Raw genomic sequence first — 22,130 nt, forward strand, 5'->3', positions numbered from 1 at the left:
ACACTTGTCTTTGTACTCCTCACATGGTTGCCACCACACACGCTTGACACCATATGAACCAAATAAGTTTATCTTGGTCTCATCAGAAACGGTTTCAGTAATCCATGTCCTTAGTCTGCTTGTCTTCAGCAAACTGCGTTTTTTTTGTGCATCATCTTTAGAAGAGGCTTCCTTCTGGGACGACAACCATGCAGTGAACGGCGAATGGTCTGAGCACTGACAGGCTGACCCCCCCCCACCCCTTCAACCTCTGCAGCAATGCTGGCAGCACTCATATGTCTATTTCCCAAAGACAACCTCTGGATAGGACGCTGAGCACATGCAGTCAACTTCTTTGGTCGACTATGGCTAGGCCTGTTCTGAGTGGAACCGGTCCTGTTAAAACTGTTGTTTGGTCTTGGCCACCGTGCTGCAGCTCAGTTTCAGGGTCTTGGCAATCTTCTTATAGCCTAGGCCATCTTCATGTAGAGCAACAATTGTTTTTTTAAGATCCTCAGTGAGTTCTTTGCAATGAGGTGCATTGTTGAAATTCCAGTGACCAGTATGAGAGAGTGAGAGCAATAAGACCAAATTTAACACACCTCTTCCCCATTCACACCTGAGACCTTGTACAACTAACCTTTCACATGACACCGGGGAAGGAAAATGGCTAATTGGCCCCAATTTTTACATTTTCACTTAGGGGTGTACTCACTTTTGTTGCCAGCGGTTTAGACGTTAATGGCTGTGTGTTGAATTATTTTGAGGGGACAGCAAATGTACACTGTTATACAAGCTGTACACTCACTACTTTACATTGTAGAAAAGTATAATTTCTTCAGTGTTGTCACATGAAAAGATATAATAAACTATTCACAAAAACGTGAGGGGTGTACTCACTTTTGTGAGATACTGTATATATATATATATATATATATATATATATATTTTTTAATATGAATGCAAAGTAAATCACCTCTACTAAGTCCCAGAAACAGACAGTCCCATCCTCAGAGCAGCTAACCACATGCGTGTCCTTCTCACTCAGGCAGCTGTCCAGCTTGTAGCTCTTGTTCTGGTGTCCTGTGTACCTGTTGGGGCAAAACATATAAGGGTCTGCTCCCACCATCGCATTGTAACTGTGCAAAAATGTAATTGTACCTCACTAAATTGAATTAGAACCCAAAAACAATCATTTAACATAGTAGATTATTAGTTCTTGGATGTGGTAGCTGCATTAGTCGCCTTCCCCCCCCCCCCTTTATGTATACCTGGTGATTCTGAAAAATATAAAACATTTCCCATCCAAACTAATTTCTTATATGCATCTACAAAGGGAGCCATGGTTATCACATACTGGACTTCTACCATATCTGCCTTTGTTCATCTCCATTTTATAGTGGGTTGAAGGAGGCTAGCAGTATAGACAAGAAAGAGAAGGATATATGCGACTTCTTTTCAGCTCATAGAAAAACGACAAGGACAAAGCATCTCTGCAAAGATCAACAGGTACTTTCTGTATTTGCTGAAAAATAAAAATGTATGCAGTCTAAGGACTGGTATACTGCATTTTTATATATATATATACACATACACACACATCTATATACATACACATACATAATATATATATATATATTCTGGGAACACATGACCTCACAAGGTATGGCACTGGAGTTAGGTGGACATTACCAGATACACTGCTGGCAAAATTAATATAGGCACAGTGGGAGGCTGGTGGTACACAAATTACAAAGCGGTTTATGCATACCTTGGTTGTTTAAAAACACAATTTGCAATGACAAGTTTCCTTCAGGAAAAAATTTAATAGATTTTTTTGACTTACTGTAAAATCCATTTCTCTGATGTTCATTGACGGACATAGCTCCTGGTATTCATAACCACTGGGTTATACTGCCCCCTACAGGAGTACGCCACTAGGCAGAAAAAAAATCTGCCTACACCCATGGGCAGTCCCAGGGGGTATACGCCCTCTCTCTGCCTTAAGACACTCCGTTTTGTAACAAGCAGTGTCAGAATGACTCCGCAAAGGGGTGGGTGCTGTGTCCGTCAAGGAACTTCAGAGAAATGTATTTTACGGAAGTCAAAAATCCCATTTTCTCTTTCGTTCATTGACCGACACAGCTCCTGGTATTCATAACAAAGCAATGTTTAACATGAGGGGTGGGAACAACCAAAAAATTCCCATGGCTTAACAGCCAACCAGGCAAGAGGGGCTCAACCAAAACAACCGGAGCCCACCTGAAAAAACAATACACCCTCAAAGAGGATCAGGTTCTCAAACAGCAGCCTGCAAAACCTTGCGGCCAAAGTAAGCATTTGCAGATGCCAACACATCCACTTTATAAAACTATGAAAAAGTGTGCACCGACGACCAGGTGGCTGCCTTGCAAACCTGCATCACTGATGCCTGATGGAAGGCCCAGGAGGCACTGAGCGCCCTAGTAGAGTGCGCCTTGACAGAGAAAGGAGGAACCTGACCCCTGATGGAACAGGCCTGAACCACTGTCTGTCTGATCCGTCTGGAAATAGTGACAGAGGAAGCGGAAAAAAACCCTTTTCAAGGTCCATCCGTGAGCACAAATAGAGAGTCTGACTTCCTGAAATACTCCATAGCTGCCAGGTACACCCTAAATGCCCGGACCACATCCAAGGCATGCAAGGCAATTTCCTTCGATTTTCTAGGCCTGGGAGACAGGGAAGGCAACACAATATCTTCATTCAAATGAAAATCAGAGACAACCTTTGGAAGGAACGATGAACAGGGCGAAGAACCACCTTATCCCGGTGAATCACCAGGTAAGGTGAACGACAGCATAACGCAGCCAGTTCCGGCACCCAACACGCAGAAGTGATAGCCACTAAAAAGGCCACCTTCTGGGACAGCGTAAGCAGGGGAATCTCCTGATTATTTTCAAAAGGAGGTTTCTGCAGAACTGAAAGCACCAAATTAAGATCCCAAGGCGCCAACAGAGCCCGCACTGGAGGAACCAAATATTGGACACCCTGAAGAAAAGTACGCACCAGGAAGGGTGTGGCCAAAGGTCGTAGGAAGAAGACCGCCAAAGCCGACACCTGGCCCTTGAAGGTACTCAAGGCCAATTTCTGTTCAACCCCCATTGAAGGAAGGTTAAGATCTGAGCCACCGAGAAGGAACAACAAGAGACTCACACCACGCAATGTACATCTTCCATGTACAAAGGTAGATCTTCCTAGAAGTAGATTTTCTAGCTTTCAACAGGGTAGGAATCACCTACTCAGAAACCCTTATCCTTCAGCACCTGGCGTTCAACAGCCAAGCCGTCAAAGCCAGCGACTAAAGCAGGATGTAGGATCGGTCCTTGGGACAGAAGATCCTCCCGAGAGGAAGCTGCCAAGGAACGTCGGCGACCAGCCGCACCAGATCGGCGTACCAAGCCCGGCAAGGCCAGTCCGGAGCCACTAAGATGAACCCCTTCAAACCTGCATAGAAGTCTAGCCAGAAGCTTGAGAGAAGGGAAGGCGTAAATCAGCCGATACTGACCCCACGGGGCCAACCGGGGCATCTGTGGCGTCCGCTAGAGGATCCGAGCCACCAACCTCTTCACCTTTCTGTTGAGCCAAGACAACAACAGATCCACCTCGGGAGTGCCCCACCTGAGAAACACCCCTGGATGAAGGGACCACTCTCCTTGGTCCAACACCTGCATACTATGATAATCCGCTTGCCAATTTTCCACCCCAGGAATGTGTACAGCGCAGAGGGCTGGAACAAACCGTTCTGCCTACCTTAGAATCTGCTACCTCCAGAGCCGCCAGGACATTTCTTGTGCCCCCTTGATGATTGACATTGTCCAATTAAATGCGCACTGGACAACCCTGAAGACAATCCGTCCAATGATCCAGACAGTCTGATTGCTCAGAGTTCCAAGACATTGATTGGTAGTCTGGACTCTTCCATCGTCCACATCCCCTGAGCAGAATGCTTGCCAAGGACGCCTCCCCAGCCAGACAGGCTGGCATCCGTGGTGACCACTGTCCATACCACTGTCCAATACAAGGGGAGGAAGCATTTTCCCAGCCGAAGCACAAAGCCACCATATCAAGGATTCCCCCGACTCAGCCGGATATGATATTCCAGAGACTGGGGAGTCTTGTCCCATTTGGTCAGAATCTCCCTTTGCAGGGACCTTGTATGGAATTGTGCAAACTGAACCACCTCGAAGACACCTTCAGGCATAGCACCCGCATGCAAGTCCAGAGAAACGACCATCTGTTGGAAAGCAGGAGACGAATTGCAACCTGCAATTTCTGGAGTTTGTGCAGAGGAAGGTGCACTCTGGCTAAGGCAGAGTCCAGAGTCAGGCCCAGATAGTCCAGCTTTGTGGACAGAACCAGAGCAGACTTCTGAAAATTCAGAATCAAGCTGAACTCCCGCTGAGTTCATATTGTGATCTCCAGGTAGTCCACCAGAGCAGTGGGAGACTCTGCTCGCAGAAGGAGATCATCCAAGTAGCCCAGTACCGCGATCCCCCATTGGCGTAGCAAGGCTATCACTTTTGTGAAGACCCAAGGAGCAGAGACGAGACCAAAGGGTAATGCCACAAACTCATAATGCTCCTCTCCCACAGCAAAGCGGAGAAAACGCTGGTGACTGGCACATATTGGAATGAAGTGAAGGTAGGCATCCTTGATATTGATAGAGGTGAGGAAATCCCCCTGATGCAGGGATGCCACCACCGTTCAAATGGACTCTATTCTGAACTTCTGTACCCGCACAAAGCAGTTTAGCGCCTTGAGGCACTTTGCCTTCCTTCCTGGGGACTGTAAACAGGTTTGAGTAAAAACCCTGAAAACGTTCCGAAGTCGGACCCGGGACAATCACCCCTTGAATGAACATGTCTTGTACCACCCCAAACAGGCCCTGTAAGCGGTCTGGGGACAGGCGAAAGTTGGAAGGAAAAAACCTTGCCGGCGGACAAGAGCGAAACGCGATCTTGTAGCCGGACCGAATGACTTTGTGGACCCACTTGTCTTGCATTAGGGAAGTCCACGAGTCCGGAAACCAGCGAAGACATCCCCCCACCCTCGATACGGGTAAAGATGCACCTTCATGCTGAAGGAGCCTTGTCCACGGGTCTGGAGAAGCCTGATCTTTGCTTATCAGACCAGGTTCGTTTGGATCCTCCTGAAGGGGCCCTGAAAGGCTTCAAGCCCTTGTCAGTCGACCCTGAGGGACAAAAAAAAAAAACTTTTTATAAGCTGAGAAGGAAGGCCCACGTCTACGAAGAGGTTCCTTGCCCTTAGTAGCCTGCAGAAGAAAAGTACTCTTCTGTCAGGGTGCCAGGATACCAGACCACACGTGAATGCAGCTAAAATGAAGCAGTTTATTGGGGGATACAACAATAATAATAAATTAAAAAACTGCTAGCAGGGATGCACCTTGCAACCCAGCGGGTGATAGATCTAGTCAGGTGTGTGACATCATAAATGTGCGACGCCCAGGCAGCAGGAAGTGATGAAGCAGAGTCTATAAGAGGCAGCAGTGTGCACATGTCTAAGATGGTTGCCAACAGGAGGGCAAGGTAAGACCTTGGCATCTTCCCCCTGTGAGACCATTAATGATGACAACCAGGGTAGCTCCAAACAGTCGATCTCCTTGGAAAGGAAGATCAGTCAAGGCCTTTTTCGAAGTCTGATCCTCAGACCAGCACTTGACCCAAAAGACCACTGCCAAAACAGAGAGCCGAGCCACTAGGGGAGCCGCATCCAAAGAGGCATCACAGATAAACTGCAACCCCTTGATCAGCTGGTCTGCCAGCTCAGCAAAGGCAGGGGGGAGCGGTTCCCCCTCCAGCTCACGGTGTAAGAGCTTAGCACATTCGTTCAGAGTTTGCGAAACTAGGGTAATGGTGAATACCGGCCTCATTGCCGAACCAGCCAGAGTGTACATTATGGCGGGCCACAGCCTCTGCCTTCCGATCCGCCATATCCTTAAAGGCAGGTGACTCTTCATCTGGAATCATGGTTGCCTTGTTTAATCTGGAAACCGGAGGGTCCACCACCAATGGCACAGTCCACTTCTTAAGAGGGGTAATGCCTATTAAAGCGTTTATGGACCCCACGGGGACAGTTTGGTTGTCCCCACTCTTTAGCAACAATTCTGTCAAAATAGGCGGGGAAAGGAATCACCTTTGCCGCTCTGGATGGCTTTTGAGTGCCAAAGGGTACCTGCGCCTCCGTCGCAGCTTCAGCTGCGTCCTCCATTTTCAGAGTCTCACACACAGATACAATCAGTGTATCCACCAGCTCCTTTTCATGCGCTGTCGCAGATGTTGAGGAACCATCCTTACTATCAGAGGATTCCAGGCGCGTGGTCGCCGACCCAGCAGGGTGACTCCCATCCGCAGCGGGCGAATCAGATTTAGGTACTGATCAGACCGATGAAGGGGAAAGCGAGGGGTGCTTTTTGCTAGCTCGTCGCCCGCAAGCCACCTCCACTCGGGACACAAGAGACTCCAGGACCGCCATCACTGCATGGATGGATGGTTGGTACCCGGAGGGCCGGGCCCCGCAGCCTCAGAGAGGGGATCAGGTGGGGAAATGTGCTCCAAAGACTCCATGAGTCGCCAAGGAGACCCCTCAAAAAAGTGTAAAACACTGCTAAGAGACCACCCTCACTGTGCTGGCCGCACCACCTGTTCGCCAGGCACAAAGCACCAAGCGATCCTCAGCAGAGACGGAGAAGACCCCACCAGACTCATCACCTGCAGAGACAAGCACCTGCAGCCACCAGGATAATCTGCACTACACGTGCGGCGATCAGGAAGTAAAATGATCCAGGAGTCAGCACCAGGGGATGAGGAGGGGCTCCCACCACTGAAATCGCCGCCCACAGTGCTCTACTGTCATGGCCGCTGCTATTGTCAATGGCAAACCACCACCAAAATGGCTGCCGGACTACACAAACATGGCCTTCGTGCATAGAAACACACAGGCTACAGCAAAATAGCGGCCCCGTGCGGCACTAGGAGGGATCCCTAGGCTACAAGGACAGGCCCAGGCAAGAGCCCCCACCAGGTACAACCCCTCCCCCCCACACAGTCGATCGGCTGGTCTCCAGCGGCACAGCTCCCCGCCCTCATCGCCAGTCAGTGCCCTGCCCCCACCCCAGGAAAGTGGCCAGACCACCCAAACAGCCCCAGCGTATGTGGAGGGGGAGTGGGGGGGAAGAGGGACTCAGTAAGGAGGGGAGAACTCGGGGATTCGACTATCCCAAGGAGGGGCCCACGTCCACCCCAAAACCCTCCAGGGGGAGAGGGGGGACAGCTACTCACCATACCAGGAGGGCACCTCTCCAGACAGAACCCCTCTCCATTGAAATGGGGGGCTGTCGGCCAGGAAGAACGCTTCGAATCGGGGCGAGACCGGGTTGTATGCGACCTCACGAGGCGTTTAACTCACAGGTCAGCCCCCATCCAGTGGGGCTATTTTGCGGCCGACCTAGGACGAAGCTGAGGTCTGTGCGCGCTCGCTGGCCAGACTGGAGTGACCACTGGATCTATATAATCCAGCCCGTCGCCCAGTCCGGCAGTTGATTGTAGATCTCACAGGAAAAATCCAGGAGAGAAAACATTTTCTATCTAAAAATAAAAAATTGCCAGGACCAAAGATCCCAGCAAGGAAGTAGGTCCTTACTCCTGACTAGGCGGAAAAAGAGTGGCTATAGCAGAGAGAGGGAGTATACCCCCTGGGAATGCCCATGGGTGTATTTTTCTGCCTAGTGTCCTACTCCTGTAGGTGGCCGTATAACCCAATGGTTATGAATACCAGGAGCTAAGTCCATCAACAAATGAAAGAGAAAAGTATTTTATTGCAAATTTTTTTATTGGGTTAAATGCTGCATTTATTCACCTAGGCTTGTAGCTTTGCTTTACTGCTAAAAAGCACTATGCTTTTTATTGATCTAATGTTTCACACCAGGGAACCCTTGAAATGATTTTTAGGTCTCAGGGAACCCCTGCTAAGATCAGTCCAATAGGGGCCATTAGAAAAACGTCTCTTGGATTGCTGGTCAGTGTAAAGAATGTCCACCCTACAGTGGTGGTTAGAATGCCACCCTACAGACAAGCTTAATAAATCATTGGTGGTATGCTACTAGCTTTGCCAAATAGGGATGGACCTGGGTCTATGAAGGCACCATCAGATGGGAGATCAATTAGCCACAGCTCAAAGGAACTCCTAGCAACCTCTGGAGGAACACTGGTCGAGAAAGGTTAATCAAGTCCAGGGGTCTCCAAACGTTCTATACAAGGGGCCAGTTTACTGTTGTTGGGGTAAACAGTCAATGAGGGTAAACTATGCCCCATCATTGGCGTCAATGGGAGGAATAGTGCCTCATCGTGGGTGTAAGTGGGAGGAATAGTGCCCTATCATTTGTGTCAGTGGGAAGAATGGTGCCCCATTGTTGGTATCACTGGGAGTAATAGTGCCCCAAGGGCCAGATATAGGCAGGCAAAGGGCCGCAGTTTGAAGACTATTGATCTAATCTATTGTTCAAGCTCTGTAACCTTAAGCAGATCCCAGAGCAACTATTTAGAATTCACTGATATGCAGAAAATATTTAAAAATCTAAATCTATTGGCTACTATGGTTTACAAGGTTTTGCAAATCTTCACTGCTTCTGCACTACCTTATACCTTACTGTACAAGGTCAGAAGTTGACATTTTATGATATGGAAGTGGCACCACTGGACTGGGCCCTAATTGTAATCATCACTCTTTACCACCCTAGTGTTTCACTTACTCTCCTAATAGTTCTCCTGAGTCCTTATCAAGGAGGCGGAGCGCGGAGTCTAGGGATGAGGCCAATAGACACTGTGAATCCTGGCTGAAACTCACACATGTAATGGCACCTGCAAGAAAGAACAATATAGAAAACTACAGGAAAACCATACTGGCAACAATACTGTAAATCACATTGAACCATATAATGACACCTAGTTCTATACATCAACAATATTTGCTCTGTATTAATATTACTGTGTACCTACAGTATACATTGATATAAAAATAAATAACCACGCTAAGCCAAAGAAAAAGCAGCAGCTGTAGTGGGAGTCACTAGATAGAAAATGTATATAAAGAGCTGCGCTAAATTGTTAGTAGGCTAGAGTCACCCAGCATAAACACAGTAATTGTGATGCACGTAATGGTATAGCATATATTACACCAACAATAGCAATATTGGCTTATATGGTATTGTATATATTACACCAATGGCAATAAACTTTGTGCCTCACAAACAGATATAAATAAATCACAAAATCACATAACTACAGGCATAGGTATATGAATATAAAAGGAGAAAATAGTCCATCAATAAAGGTCCATGTAGATTGAATAGGTGTCCGGTGAAAAGATGAAACACACACCACTTCCTATGTGCCTAATTCCACAAAGGTGCCACATGCAAAGAGCTCAAGTTAAGCTTACCAGAGCTCATTGGGTTATGAGCATGACAAATATATCCACAAATGGGCCAACCAGAATCCACCATGTGGTACCGCACTGCCGCTGTATTCCTGAACAGATGCCCCGAGCTGGTAAAGGAGCCCCTCGGTGTTCCACGTCCCAATAAAGAGAAGGGAGCAATAGCGTAGTACGTACACACAGTTTATTCATACAAAAGGTTATAAAAACTTACATCAATGTTGAAAAATAAGCGTTTGTATATCTCTTGCTGTGGGGAAGACGTGAGGTATCACGAAACGGCATAGGAAAGGCGTGCTGACGTCACCACAACGCGACCCGGAAGTCGGGCGGCAGCAAGAGATATACAAGCGCTTATTTTTCAACATTGATGTAAGTTTTTATAACCTTTTGTATGAATAAACTGTGTGTACGTACTACGCTATTGCTCCCTTCTCTTTATTGGGACGTGGAACACCAAGGGGCTCCTTTACCAGCTCGGGGCATCTGTTCAGGAATACAGTGGCAGTGCGGTACCACATGGTGGATTCTGGTTGGCCCATTTGTGGATATATGTGTCATGCTCATAACCCAATGAGCTCTGGTAAGCTTAACTTGAGCTCTTTGCATGTGGCACCTTTGTGGAATTAGGCACATAGGAAGTGGTGTGTGTTTCATCTTTTCACTGGACACCTATTCAATCTACATGGACCTTTATTGATGGACTTTTTTCTCCTTTTACATTCATATACCTATGCCTGTAGTTATGTGATTTTGTGATTTATTTATATCTGTTTGTGAGGCACAAAGTTTATTGCCATTGGTGTAATATATACAATACCATATAAGCCAATATTGCTATTGTTGGTGTAATATATGCTATACCATTACGTGCATCACAATTACTGTGTTTATGCTGGGTGACTCTAGCTTACTATCAATTTAGCGCAGCTCTTTATATACAGTATACATTGATATTGATTACACCGCACTGTATAATGATACCGAGTGTATATACACCGATAATGGTCACACAACACTGCATAATGATCCTGAGTATATATACACCGATAATGATCACACAACGTATAATGATACCACCGTATGATATTGAGTATATATATATATATATATATATACACACCGATAATGGTCACACACCGAGTATATATACACCGATAATGATCACATCGTATAATGATACCGAGTATATATACACCAATAATAATCACATCGTATAATGATACCGAGTGTATACACACCGATAATAATCACACCGTATAATGATACCGAGTATATATACACCCATAATGATCACACCGTATAATGATACCGAGTATTTATACACCGATAATGATCACAACGCACCGTATAATGATACCAAGTATATATACACTGAAAATGATACCGAGTATATATACACCAATAATGATCACACCGTATAATTCTACCAACTATATACACTGATAATGATCACACAGTATAATGATACCGAGTATATATACACCGATAATGATCACACCACACCGTATAATGATACAGAGTATATATACACCGATAATGATCACACCGTATAATGATACCGAGTATATATACACCGATAATGATCACACCGTATAATGATACAGAGTATATATACACACCGATAATGATCACACCGTATAATGATACCTAGTATATATACACTGATAATGATCACACCACACCGTATAATGATACCGAGTATATATACACCGATAATGATCACGCTGTATAATGATACTGAGTATATATACACCGATAATGATCACACCGTATAATGATACCGAGTATATATACACCGATAATGATCATACCGCACTGTATAATGATACCGAGGATATGTACACTGATAATGATCACACCGTATAATGATACCGAGTATATACAGTGCCTTGCAAAAGTATTTGGCCCCCTTGAACTTTTCGACCTTTTGCCACATTTCAGGTATCAAACATAAAGATATAAAACTGTAATTTTTTGTGAAGAATCAACAACAAGTGGGACACAATCATGAAGTGGAACGAAATTTATTGGATATTTCAAACTTTTTAACAAATAAAAAACTGAAAAATTGGGCGTGCAAAATTATTCAACCCCCTTAAGTTAATACTTTGTAGTGCCACCTTTTGCTGCGATTACAGCTGTAAGTCGCTTGGGGTATGTCTCTATCAGTTTTGCACATCAAGAGACTGTATTTTTTGCCCATTCCTCCTTGCAAAACAGCTCGAGCTTAGTGAGGTTGGATGGAGAACGTTTGTGAACAGTAGTTTTCAGTTCTTTCAGTTCTTTCCACAGATTCTCGATTGGTTTCAGGTCTGGACTTTGACTTGGCCATTCTAACACCTGAATATGTTTATTTGTGAACCATTCCATTGTATATTTTGCTTTATGTTTTGGATCATTGTCTTGTTGGAAGACAAATCTCCGTCCCAGTCTCAGGTCTTTTGCAGACTCCATCAGGTTTTCTTCCAGAATGGTCCTGTATTTGGCTCCATCCATCTTCCCATCAATTTTAACCACCTTCCCTGTCCCTGCTGAAGAAAAGCAGGCCCAAACCATGATGCTGCCACCACCATGTTTGACAGTGGGGATGGTGTGTTCAGGGTGATGAGCTGTGTTGCTTTTACGCCAAACATAACGTTTTGCATTGTTGCCAAAAAGTTTGATTTTGGTTTCATCTGACCAGAGCACCTTCTTCCACATGTTTGGTGCGTCTCCCAGGTGGCTTGTGGCAAACTTTAAACAACACTTTTTATGGATATCTTTAAGAAATGGCTTTCTTCTTGCCACTCTTCCATAAAGGCCAGATTTGTGCAGTATACGACTGATTGCTGTCCTATGGACAGAGTCTCCCACCTCAGCTGTAGATCTCTGCAGTTCATCCAGAGTGATCATGGGCCTCTTGGCTGCATCTCTGATCAGTCTTCTCCTTGTATGAGCTGAAAGTTTAGAGGGACGGCCAGGTCTTCGTAGATTTGCAGTGGTCTGATACTCCTTCCATTTCAATATTATCGCTTGCACATTGCTCATTGGGATGTTTAAAGCTTGGGGAATATTTTTGTATCCAAATCCGGCTTTAAACTTCTCCACAACAGTATCTCGGACCTGCCTGGTGTGTTCCTTGTTCTTCATGATGCTCTCTGCGCTTTAAACGGACCTCTGAGACTATCACAGTGCAGGTGCATTTATACGGAAACTTGATTACACACAGGTGGATTCTATGTATCATCATTAGTCATTTAGGTCAACATTGGATCATTCAGAGATCCTCACTGAACTTCTGGAGAGAGTTTGCGGCACTGAAAGTAAAGGGGCTGAATAATTTTGCACGCCCAATTTTTCAGTTTTTTATTTGTTAACAAAGTTTGAAATATCCAATAAATTTCGTTCCACTTCATGATTGTGTCCCACTTGTTGTTGATTCTTCACAAAAAAATTACAGTTTTATATCTTTATGTTTGAAGCCTGAAATGTGGCAAAAGGTCGCAAAGTTCAAGGGGGCCGAATACTTTCACAAGGCACTGTATATACACCGATAATGATCACACTGCACCGTATAAGTATACCGAGTATATATACACTGATAATGATCACACCGCACCATAATACCGAGTATATATACATCGATAATGATCACACTACACAGTGTATACAGAAGTAAGGATTTATCAGAAATATAATGACTTTATTTAAAAATGTTTCAAAGTTGGCTTGCAAAAACAATATTTAAAGTATTAGACTGCTCCCTGTATTAAAGAGATGAGATTGTTAGTGTATATTGACAGGGACTTACTGCCAACATAATCAGCACACATCTCTCCTTTACGAAGGTCATACCGACGCAAGTGTCCATCTACAGACCTGAAGAAGACAAAGAGAAATCATTGGATGTCCTGGCTGTGAAGCACAGTGGGAGTACCTATTACTAGAGACTATATGCAAGGTGACAAAAATACAACTGGGATTAACAACAATATTTATGTGACCTGCAGGATGAGACAGACAATATAGACACAAATAGAAATGTGAAGACTACCCATCCTGCCACAGAGTGACACAGACAGGGGGAGTTATGCGACATGGGGTCTGTCCCTCCCATTACAGGGTGACACAGACAAGGGGAGTAATGTGACATGGAGTCTGTCTCTCCCACCACAAGGTGGCACAGACAGAAGCTATGAGTTGCCCCTGTATTTACAGGGTGACAAAAAAAATACACCCACCCAGCAAGAATCTCATGATCAGACACTTTGATACTGGATATTCCATCTTTGGCTTCATCCAGTATCTGAATAGCCTCTGGTTTACGAGAGCGACAATCCCAGCATCTAATAGAAGAGTCTATAGAGCCTGCAAAGACAAAAGTAAAAGTCAGACAAGCATTGTTCAGGATGGAAAACTGACAAGAGAAATACAATCTGGACACACCTGGACAGGGGACAGTAAACGTCACTCATCACTAGGTAGTGTTCAAAATTACCTGATATGATCACTGTAGATTCCTCATTGAATTGCACACAGTTTACCTTCTACAAAAGAACATGAAAGGGTTAGGGCAGAGAGCATCAAGTACAACAAAATATATAGCAATGAAGAAAGAACGCAAATGATCACCCAGGGGCAGCCACTGCGTAAGCAGAAGGTCCAGCTACTTGATGACAGTCTGGAAAGTTGTGATTTTCCCTCAGCACTCCCTAGAGGCAGCTAGAACTCTACCAGGAACATGTGACAATACAGAGGAACATATGTGACAAGTGTATTTGATATCGGAGTCACATCCAGGTTTTTGTCCTCAGAAAATTGAACCGGTGGACACAGCCCGAGTCTGTGAATTTTGATAATTACCTAATAAAACTCCTGTTTTATCCAAACCAGATTCAATTCTTTTAAATTAAATTTTATCAGAGTGTAATAAAGCCTAACCCACACTGCTCCAATAAATAAGTTTATTATCTGCAGAGCACAACTCCCCAGGGGGAGACAGCAAGCGGGAAATGTCCGACTACATTATAAGCCCTGCCTGTTGCGTCCTTAACGAGGGTTCCAGCAAAGAATGCCTTCCTTGAGGATAAATGGAAAGATGAATAGAAAGGGTCTAAACCGCAAGTTCTCCTCATACAAAACTCAAAAGATAACTAGAAAAATCCCATTACAACTACATGACACAAATGACATATTGGCTTAGTGGTTTGCACTTCTGCCTTGCAGCACTGGCGTCCCTGTTCTGAATCCTGTTCAGGACGCCATCTGCCTGGATTTTGCATGTTCTCCCTGTGCTTGAGTGAGCTTCCTCCAGGTACTCCAGGTTTCTCCAATACTCCAAAGACATCCTGTTGGGATAACAGGCTCCTGTCCAAACTGGCCCTATTATGTATGTGAGGTAGGGCCTACATCGTAAGCTCCCTGAGGGCAGGGACTGATGTGAATGCACAGTATGTAAAGCGCTGTATAAATTGGCAGTGCTATATACAATACCTGTAATAATTAAATACTGTATATAAAATAATAAACAATGCTCACCCCTGCATGTCCACGAAACTTTCTGACCACAAGACCCTGTGCCACATCCCAGAGGATCACGGTTTTGTCTGAACTGCATGAGCACAGCTGACTATTGTCACATGACCTGTAGAAGAAACGCATGGCGGTTTAAAAAAAATAATACAATACCCTATCATCCCACATTATAGCAGTGTAACAAATTGCCCTGAATAGAAAAGGTGACAGTATCTCATAAGGCCAGGGGTACATAATTAAAAATAAAGGAGGTCCAGTCAGTATTATTCCAGCGGAGGTCTGAATTGAATGTATGTGCGATGATGCAGATCCTTCACATCGCAGCCCGCCTCTCCTCTTAAGCTAGGTTTACATTTCTGTGGATGAAGAACGTGCACAAAATCAAACGTGTTCCTGACCTGTAAAAAAAATGCGCTGCACTTTAGCAGATTGCCACCTATGGCACACTTTTGCATGCACAAAACCACATAGTGCTGAAGCACCATACGGCTTGATGCAGTGCGATTTGAAAAAAACTAAAAAAAAGGTTCAGGACTTCTTTCCCTGCCTTTTTTTGCAGGTAAGGCAGCCCTGTGAAATGAACAGGCTGCCCTACCTGCGATGTGCATGCACTAATGTCATGCACAGATCCGAAGCCCCATATCACAGTCCCTCTCTTTACTTTACTGTTCCCACTCGTCACATCAAAATCCCCTCTTCACATTACTGTCATCAGTCCCCCCCATTACTGTTATTAGCCCCCCCTCACATTACTGTCCTGAGCCTCCCCATAACTGTCCTGAACTCCCCCACTTCTGTCCACTGCCCCCCCCCCCCCCACCAGTGCCATCTAGCAGTGCACATCAGTGCTACCAATCAGAGCCCAGCAGTGCTTCATGATCAGTGCCACCTATCAGTGCAGACTCATCAGTGCCCACCAGTGCCGCCCATCAATGAAGGAGAGAAATGATCGGTTTGCAAAATTTTATAACAAACTATGAAAAGTTTTTGTTTTTTTTCAAAATTTTCAGTCTTTTTTTGGTTTGTTTAGCAAAAAATAAAAACCCCAGTGGTGAATAAATACCACCAAAAGAAAGCTCTATTTGTGTGAAAGACAATAATAAAAATTTCATATGGTTACAGTGCTGCATGACCACGCAATTGTCATTCAAAGTGCGACAGCACTGAAAGCTGAAAATTGCCCTGGACAGGAAGGGGGTTTAGGTGCCCAGTAAGCAAGTGGGTAATGTGGAATGTATGTTCCTTGCTAAAGAACATTAGTTTTTTTTACCAAGAGTTAAAAGTTCCACTTTTAGAAAGGATACTATACTAGCTGCCATCACTGACCTACTTGTCCCAATTGACCCAGAAGTAGTATTCAGATCAAAAGTGCTGACTTTAGTCTGACAATCTTGTTGCATATGTTTTCTCAGTAAGCATCAAAGGACAGCTTCACCTGAACTGCAGCCCACCTGGTAAAATAATTACGATCCTCCCCGAGCGATATTTGCTGTGCGCCCAACAGCTTTTGGGGAGGAATATGTCCTGGCCAGGATCTATTGCTTCTGCGCATATTGCTCATTCCTATGGGTGAGAAATATTCATAGTGGCCCCCAGCTGTCCAGAGGAGTATGACTCACCTATAGGAATGAATGGGGTCACAGTGCATTTTCAGCACGATCTGGCTGGGATGTTTTGTTTGCAAAGGCTGAGAAGCACACAGTGACGATCACTGGATCAGGGAGAGAGGGAGGGAAGTATTTTACCAGGTGGGCTGCACTCAGGGGAGAAGGGGGATTACTTATAGAACAGCTGTGCTAAATGTGACGTTGTCCTTTAGCACACTTTCACACTGGTAAGACTTGTTATGTGATTTGACAATTCCAAAGCGCACGCTATTGTCGGCAGTGGAACTGTTCAATTCAGTGTGACTGACTTTGCGGTGCTGCAACAATTTGAAAAAAAAAAGGTTCCTGCACTATATTTTGCGATTTCAGGTGCGAGTTGCATAGAGATCTGTGCATGCAGATGTCAGCCAAGTAGCACCTGAAATTGCGCTGACCTGCTACTTTGAAATAGATTTCAAAGTAGCATTAATGTGAACCAGGGCTTAAAGTTGAAATAGGGAAGCAGGGAGTATCAGAGTGTGCCTAAAGCCCCGTACACACGCACAGATTGTTGGCCGACCGATCGGCCGACTTTTGTCCAGTGTTGTTGTGTTGGTTGAAATGTGCTCTAGACTGCACACTTATTTTTTCGGCCAACAACAACCAACTTCTGAAGTGATGTCACGTGATGGTTGACTTTCCGTGTGTTTTTTCTTCTCTGAGCATGCCCAGTCTTGCTCATCTGATTTTTGTAGGCCGAAATCTGTACTGACTGACGAACAATCGGTCGTTCTGATGACAGCCAACAAAAATTTTATAGCATGCACACCAGATTTTGTTCGGCCGAAAAGTCGCAGTCGGTTGTCGGAAGCATCATACTAACAAGCCGACAATCGGCCGATCGGACGTTGGCCGAAAATTTACGGCCAACAATCGGTGCGTGTGTATGAGGCTTAATGCTAGCTCTAGGGCTGCAACTGACAAATATTTTCATAATCAATTAGTAGGTCAATTATGGGTTCAATTAATTGAATAAAAACCTAAAAAATAAATAAAAAGTTTGGTGTATAATTTAGTTAAAAGAGAAGTATGGGTTTTAATGTTTTTCCCCCATTTATACTTACCTAGGTGGATGCAACATTGGTTTGATGCTGCATCTGTCTCCCAGCGCCTCTGCACTGAGTGATTGAACACCGCCGATCGCTTGGTTCTGACAGCTCCCCAAGCAGAGAGCTGCTGACTGTCAGTCAACGCTCTCTGCTCTGCCCCCTCCTCGCTCACTGGAGCGCTGGGCTGTGGAGGGGTGAGGAGCGGCCGGCTCAGGCTCTCAGCGGCTCCCTTAGAGGCTAACTTGGGTGTCAGTCCAGGCACCTGGCTGATCCTGACTTCCATTGCTGTGATGATGCGGTGCCTGGACTGACATCGGTGACGTCAGCAAAACGAATTGCACTCCTGTGACCCATAGCAGATGTAAAGCCAAACGAGCTTTGGCTGTACATCTCCTTTAATGCGTAAAGTTTAAAAAAAAAGACAATTTATTCTTGAAAGTCTATATGCAGTAGTAAATATAAATAACCAACTATATGGTTAGGGAACAAAATAACTAATCCACTCTGAGAATAACAAAAGAGATGTGTATACTGTGCTGACCAATGAGAGTCTCTTCTTTTGTCACAGAAGAAAGAACAGACTTTCACTGGTCAGTGCTGTCACATGACCACACTAACCAATGGCCAGGAGCCCTTGCAAAGATTATGCTTCTACACAGCTTCCAGGGCTGTGTACAATATTTCAAGGGTACGGAGATGCACACTGGCAACCATGGGTGGCGCAATGGCGGATGATGTTACACAGAACAGATAGGTGCATAGGGAATGGCAGTAAGGAGGCTGTTAGGGGTGTCTTGATAGTGCCAACATTGAATGGGCTGACAAAAGCTCAGGTGCCAGGATGCAATTTCTACTCACCATGGTGACCCCACGCCTGGGATTTGTCAAGCCCTGATATACGGACATGTATTAATAGTGTACTGAGTGTGCTGCACTGTATTATCTGATATCTAAACAAATTCTGTATGCAGGACAACTAATTGGCTATGAAAACAGCTGAAAACTATTTTCTCAGTCAATCAGATTTGATTATGTCAAATAGTGGTTTCAGCCCTAGCTAGCTCAGTCTCCTGTATCAAGAGTTGTCCCCAATACACACACAACCCCTTGTGTCACGGGCCTCTGAGGTTATAGTAGCCCAAAAATGGTGCAATATATTACATCTCCCCTCTCCCCTGCAAAAACTCATTAAAAAACAAAAACAAAGGTATGTTGATTTTCTGATTACTGGGGTTTCAGATTGGTCTTAGGTTCATCAGGTTCAATTCCAGACAATCTCACCTCTAATTCTAGGATCTTCTAGAGAAAATGCAACTGTGCATATCTCAGGGATTTGTCACACAGAATCAGCTTTGTCTGGACTGCAAAGCCTTTAATCCCTTGGATCGGTACTTCTTTCTGTAATCTGGTGCAACGCACTATGCTAAAGGGCCATACACACTATAAGATTTTCTGAAGACTTTTTCCTTCAGATTTACCTTTTCTATGTAGTGCAAGGGCCTGCCAGATTGCATACAAATAGAAAGTGTTTAGGTTTGACCTCATATTATCTGGTTTTGGTAAATCTAAAGGAAAAAGTCTTCAGAAAATCTTATAGTGTGTATGGCCCATTAGACAACACCTCCCACACAAAACTACGGAACAAAAATGGCATTGCAAATTACACCAGGAGATGAATATAAACCAATATGGCCCTTTATAGCTTCCCGGGTGGAAGGAAAAGAAATATGACTATTTCTGTACAAACTGCAATCCTTACCAGTGTGGAAGGTCTTGGTTATTTTCCTAATACAAAGATAGAAATATACTGAAAGTATAACTAAAGACAACACTTTTTCGTTTTGGATAAAGTGGAGAAGGATTAGAACCCGTCAGGTTTTTATTATACTCTGTGTCCCCATTAGGGAGATTCACCCTCTCTATTTGCTCTGTTTATGATTATCATTGAAAGTGAAAGTAAAAGAAATTCCCAAATTGTGGGCTATCTCCAGAAAAGTAATAGAGAGCAAATCTTCCAATGGGAACACTAGTTCTGGTGACCTGGGGGGCCGGAGAGATTCTCCTTATTTGCAGGGATTTCCTCTCACTTCCTGTTTTGACTATGGGACAAGAAGTGAAGGGAAATCTGCCCAATAAAGCACAGATAGCAAAACAAAAACCAAAAGGGGTTATATCCCTCCCTTACTCTATCCATGAAAAATAGTTTTGCCTCTAGTTCTTCCTGAAGGAAAACCTTCCAAGGTTCAAGCTTGGAGAAAGAATGCCAAAGCAATTATAGAATCTGTAACCCCCCCCCCCCCCCCAAAAAAAAAGTGTAAACCCAACTAGGGCTGAACGATAGTCGATGTGAACATCAATATCGTGCTGCGAGCGTGGGCAATAGTCACATCGCCGGAACATGCAATGAGGAAGGCAGAGAAGTCGGGACTCACTGTGGTGGTAGAAGGTAGCAGAACACAGCCCGACTTCCATCCCACATGTTCAGTCTGCCTGCCTGGAGCTAGATCTCCTGCCTGAGCGGTGAGCAGCGCACCGTGAGCAGCGGCACAGCAAACCAATCACGTGTGCCTGCACACCCGATTGGTTCGCTGTGCTGCTACTCACGACGAGATTGGTTCGCTGTGCTCGCGGCTTTTACCGCTCGGTCAAGAGAACTAGCTGCAGGGCAGACTGAACATGTGGGACGGATGTCAGGCTGTGTTCTTCTACCTTAGGTAAGTCTCTCTGCATTGAAGGGGACACGGCACGCTGGTCACTGCATTGATGGGGGGCACGCTGTGGCAACTCTGCATTGAATGCGGGCACGCTGTGGCAACTCTGCATTGAATGGGGGCACACTGTGGCAACTCTGCATTGAATGGGGGCACGCTGTGGCAACTCTGCATTGAATGGGGGCACGCTGTGGCAACTCTGCATTGAATGGGGGCACGCTGTGGCAACTCTGCATTGAATGGGGGCACGCTGTGGCAACTCTGCATTGAATGGGGGCACGCTGTGGCAACTCTGCATCGAATGGGGGCATGCTGTGGTAACTCTGCATCGAATGGGGGCATGCTGTGGTAACTCTGCATCGAATGGGGGCATGCTGTGGTAACTCTGCATTGAATGGAGGCACGTTGTGGTAACTGAATTGAATGGAGGCACGCTGTGGTAACTCTGCATTGAATGGGGGCATGCTGTAGTAACTCTGCATTGAATGGGGGCACACTGTAGTAACTCTGCATTGAATGGGGGCACACTGTAGTAACTCTGCATTGAATGGGGGCACACTGTAGTAACTTTGCATTGAATGGGGGCACACTGTAGTAACTCTGCATTGAATGGGGGCACACTGTAGTAACTCTGCATTGAATGGGGGCACACTGTAGTAACTTTGCATTGAATGGGGGCACGCTGTAGTAACTCTGCATCGAATGGGGGCATGCTGTAGTAACTCTGCATCGAATGGGGGCACGCTGTAGTAACTCTGCATCGAATGGGGGCACGCTGTAGTAACTCTGCATCGAATGGGGGCACGCTGTAGTAACTCTGCACTACTAAAAATGCGCGACGAAGAGGATCCGCCGCAAAAAAATGTCACAATCTATATCGTTGGGAAAAAAAAATATCGCAATCTGATTTTTTTTCAATATCATGCAGCCCTAAACCCAACTTTCCATACTCCTGATAGGTGTCTGCTGTACCATGTACTTGTACAAGAAAGTTTCCTGTTCTCTTTGTATTTTTTTCTTTCTTTGTGTGAAATCCCTGGTGTTCATGCCAGTCCCTTGGCTTTCCTATAAAAAAACTGACCATGCTAAGCAGGAGAGCATAGCATGGTCAATTCTATAGATATGCTGGGAACTCAGCCTGCTTTCCTCTAATGATCAAACTTGTCCTGACACATCATCCTTGCACAGCCATTCATCAGCTCTAAGGCCCCTTTCACACGGCTCTGTTCCGTCGATGGAGCCGTGCTGCTCAGCGGGGGATCGTTTTGCCGATCCCCCGCTGAGCAGGCGGATGACAGCTCTGTCTCCGCTCTCTGTGCAGAGAGGAAGGTGTCAGATCCCCGCTCTTCTCTATGGGGAAATCGGATGAGAACGGACCGCTCTCATCCGATCCCCTGGACGGATGGAAAATAGGGTTTCCATCAGTCCAGATTTGATGGACCGGATCAGATGTCAGCAGACATGTCTCTCATAGAGATGCATGGGGCATCCATTCAGATCCGCCTGAAAAACTGACAGGCGGATCTGAACGGTGCGCAATTGTGAAAGGGGCCCAATTCAGCTGAGAACAGAGGAAATGTAATCACTTATTAAAAAAAAAAGGTATTTAGAATATTTTTTTATATGTATACACAAATGTTTTGCCTTCTGTTTCTATTTTACATTGAATAGGTTGATTTACAGGGCGAGGGTTTACAATCACTTTAACTACTGACCCCCAAAAATCCCCTAATCCC

The 22,130-nt window shown here is 45.1% G+C and overlaps 1 protein-coding gene across 1 annotated transcript in view; it reads right to left on the reverse strand.

Moving 5' to 3' along the window:
- Positions 1–22,130, reverse strand: part of WDR83 (WD repeat domain 83) — a 50,950-nt gene that overhangs the window by 21,001 nt on the left and 7,819 nt on the right. The window contains exons 3-8 of the mRNA XM_082255952.1: positions 14,992–15,097; positions 13,952–14,000; positions 13,695–13,821; positions 13,265–13,332; positions 8,786–8,894; positions 956–1,070 (exon numbers count right to left, since the gene is read on the reverse strand). Of these exons, the coding sequence (XP_082112078.1) occupies positions 956–1,070; positions 8,786–8,894; positions 13,265–13,332; positions 13,695–13,821; positions 13,952–14,000; positions 14,992–15,097 (574 nt within the window). The remainder of the gene's footprint in view (positions 1–955; positions 1,071–8,785; positions 8,895–13,264; positions 13,333–13,694; positions 13,822–13,951; positions 14,001–14,991; positions 15,098–22,130) is intronic.

This window comes from Pelophylax lessonae (assembly GCF_965119305.1).
Source record: "Pelophylax lessonae genome assembly, chromosome: 4".
NCBI classification, from domain to species: domain Eukaryota; kingdom Metazoa; phylum Chordata; class Amphibia; order Anura; family Ranidae; genus Pelophylax; species Pelophylax lessonae.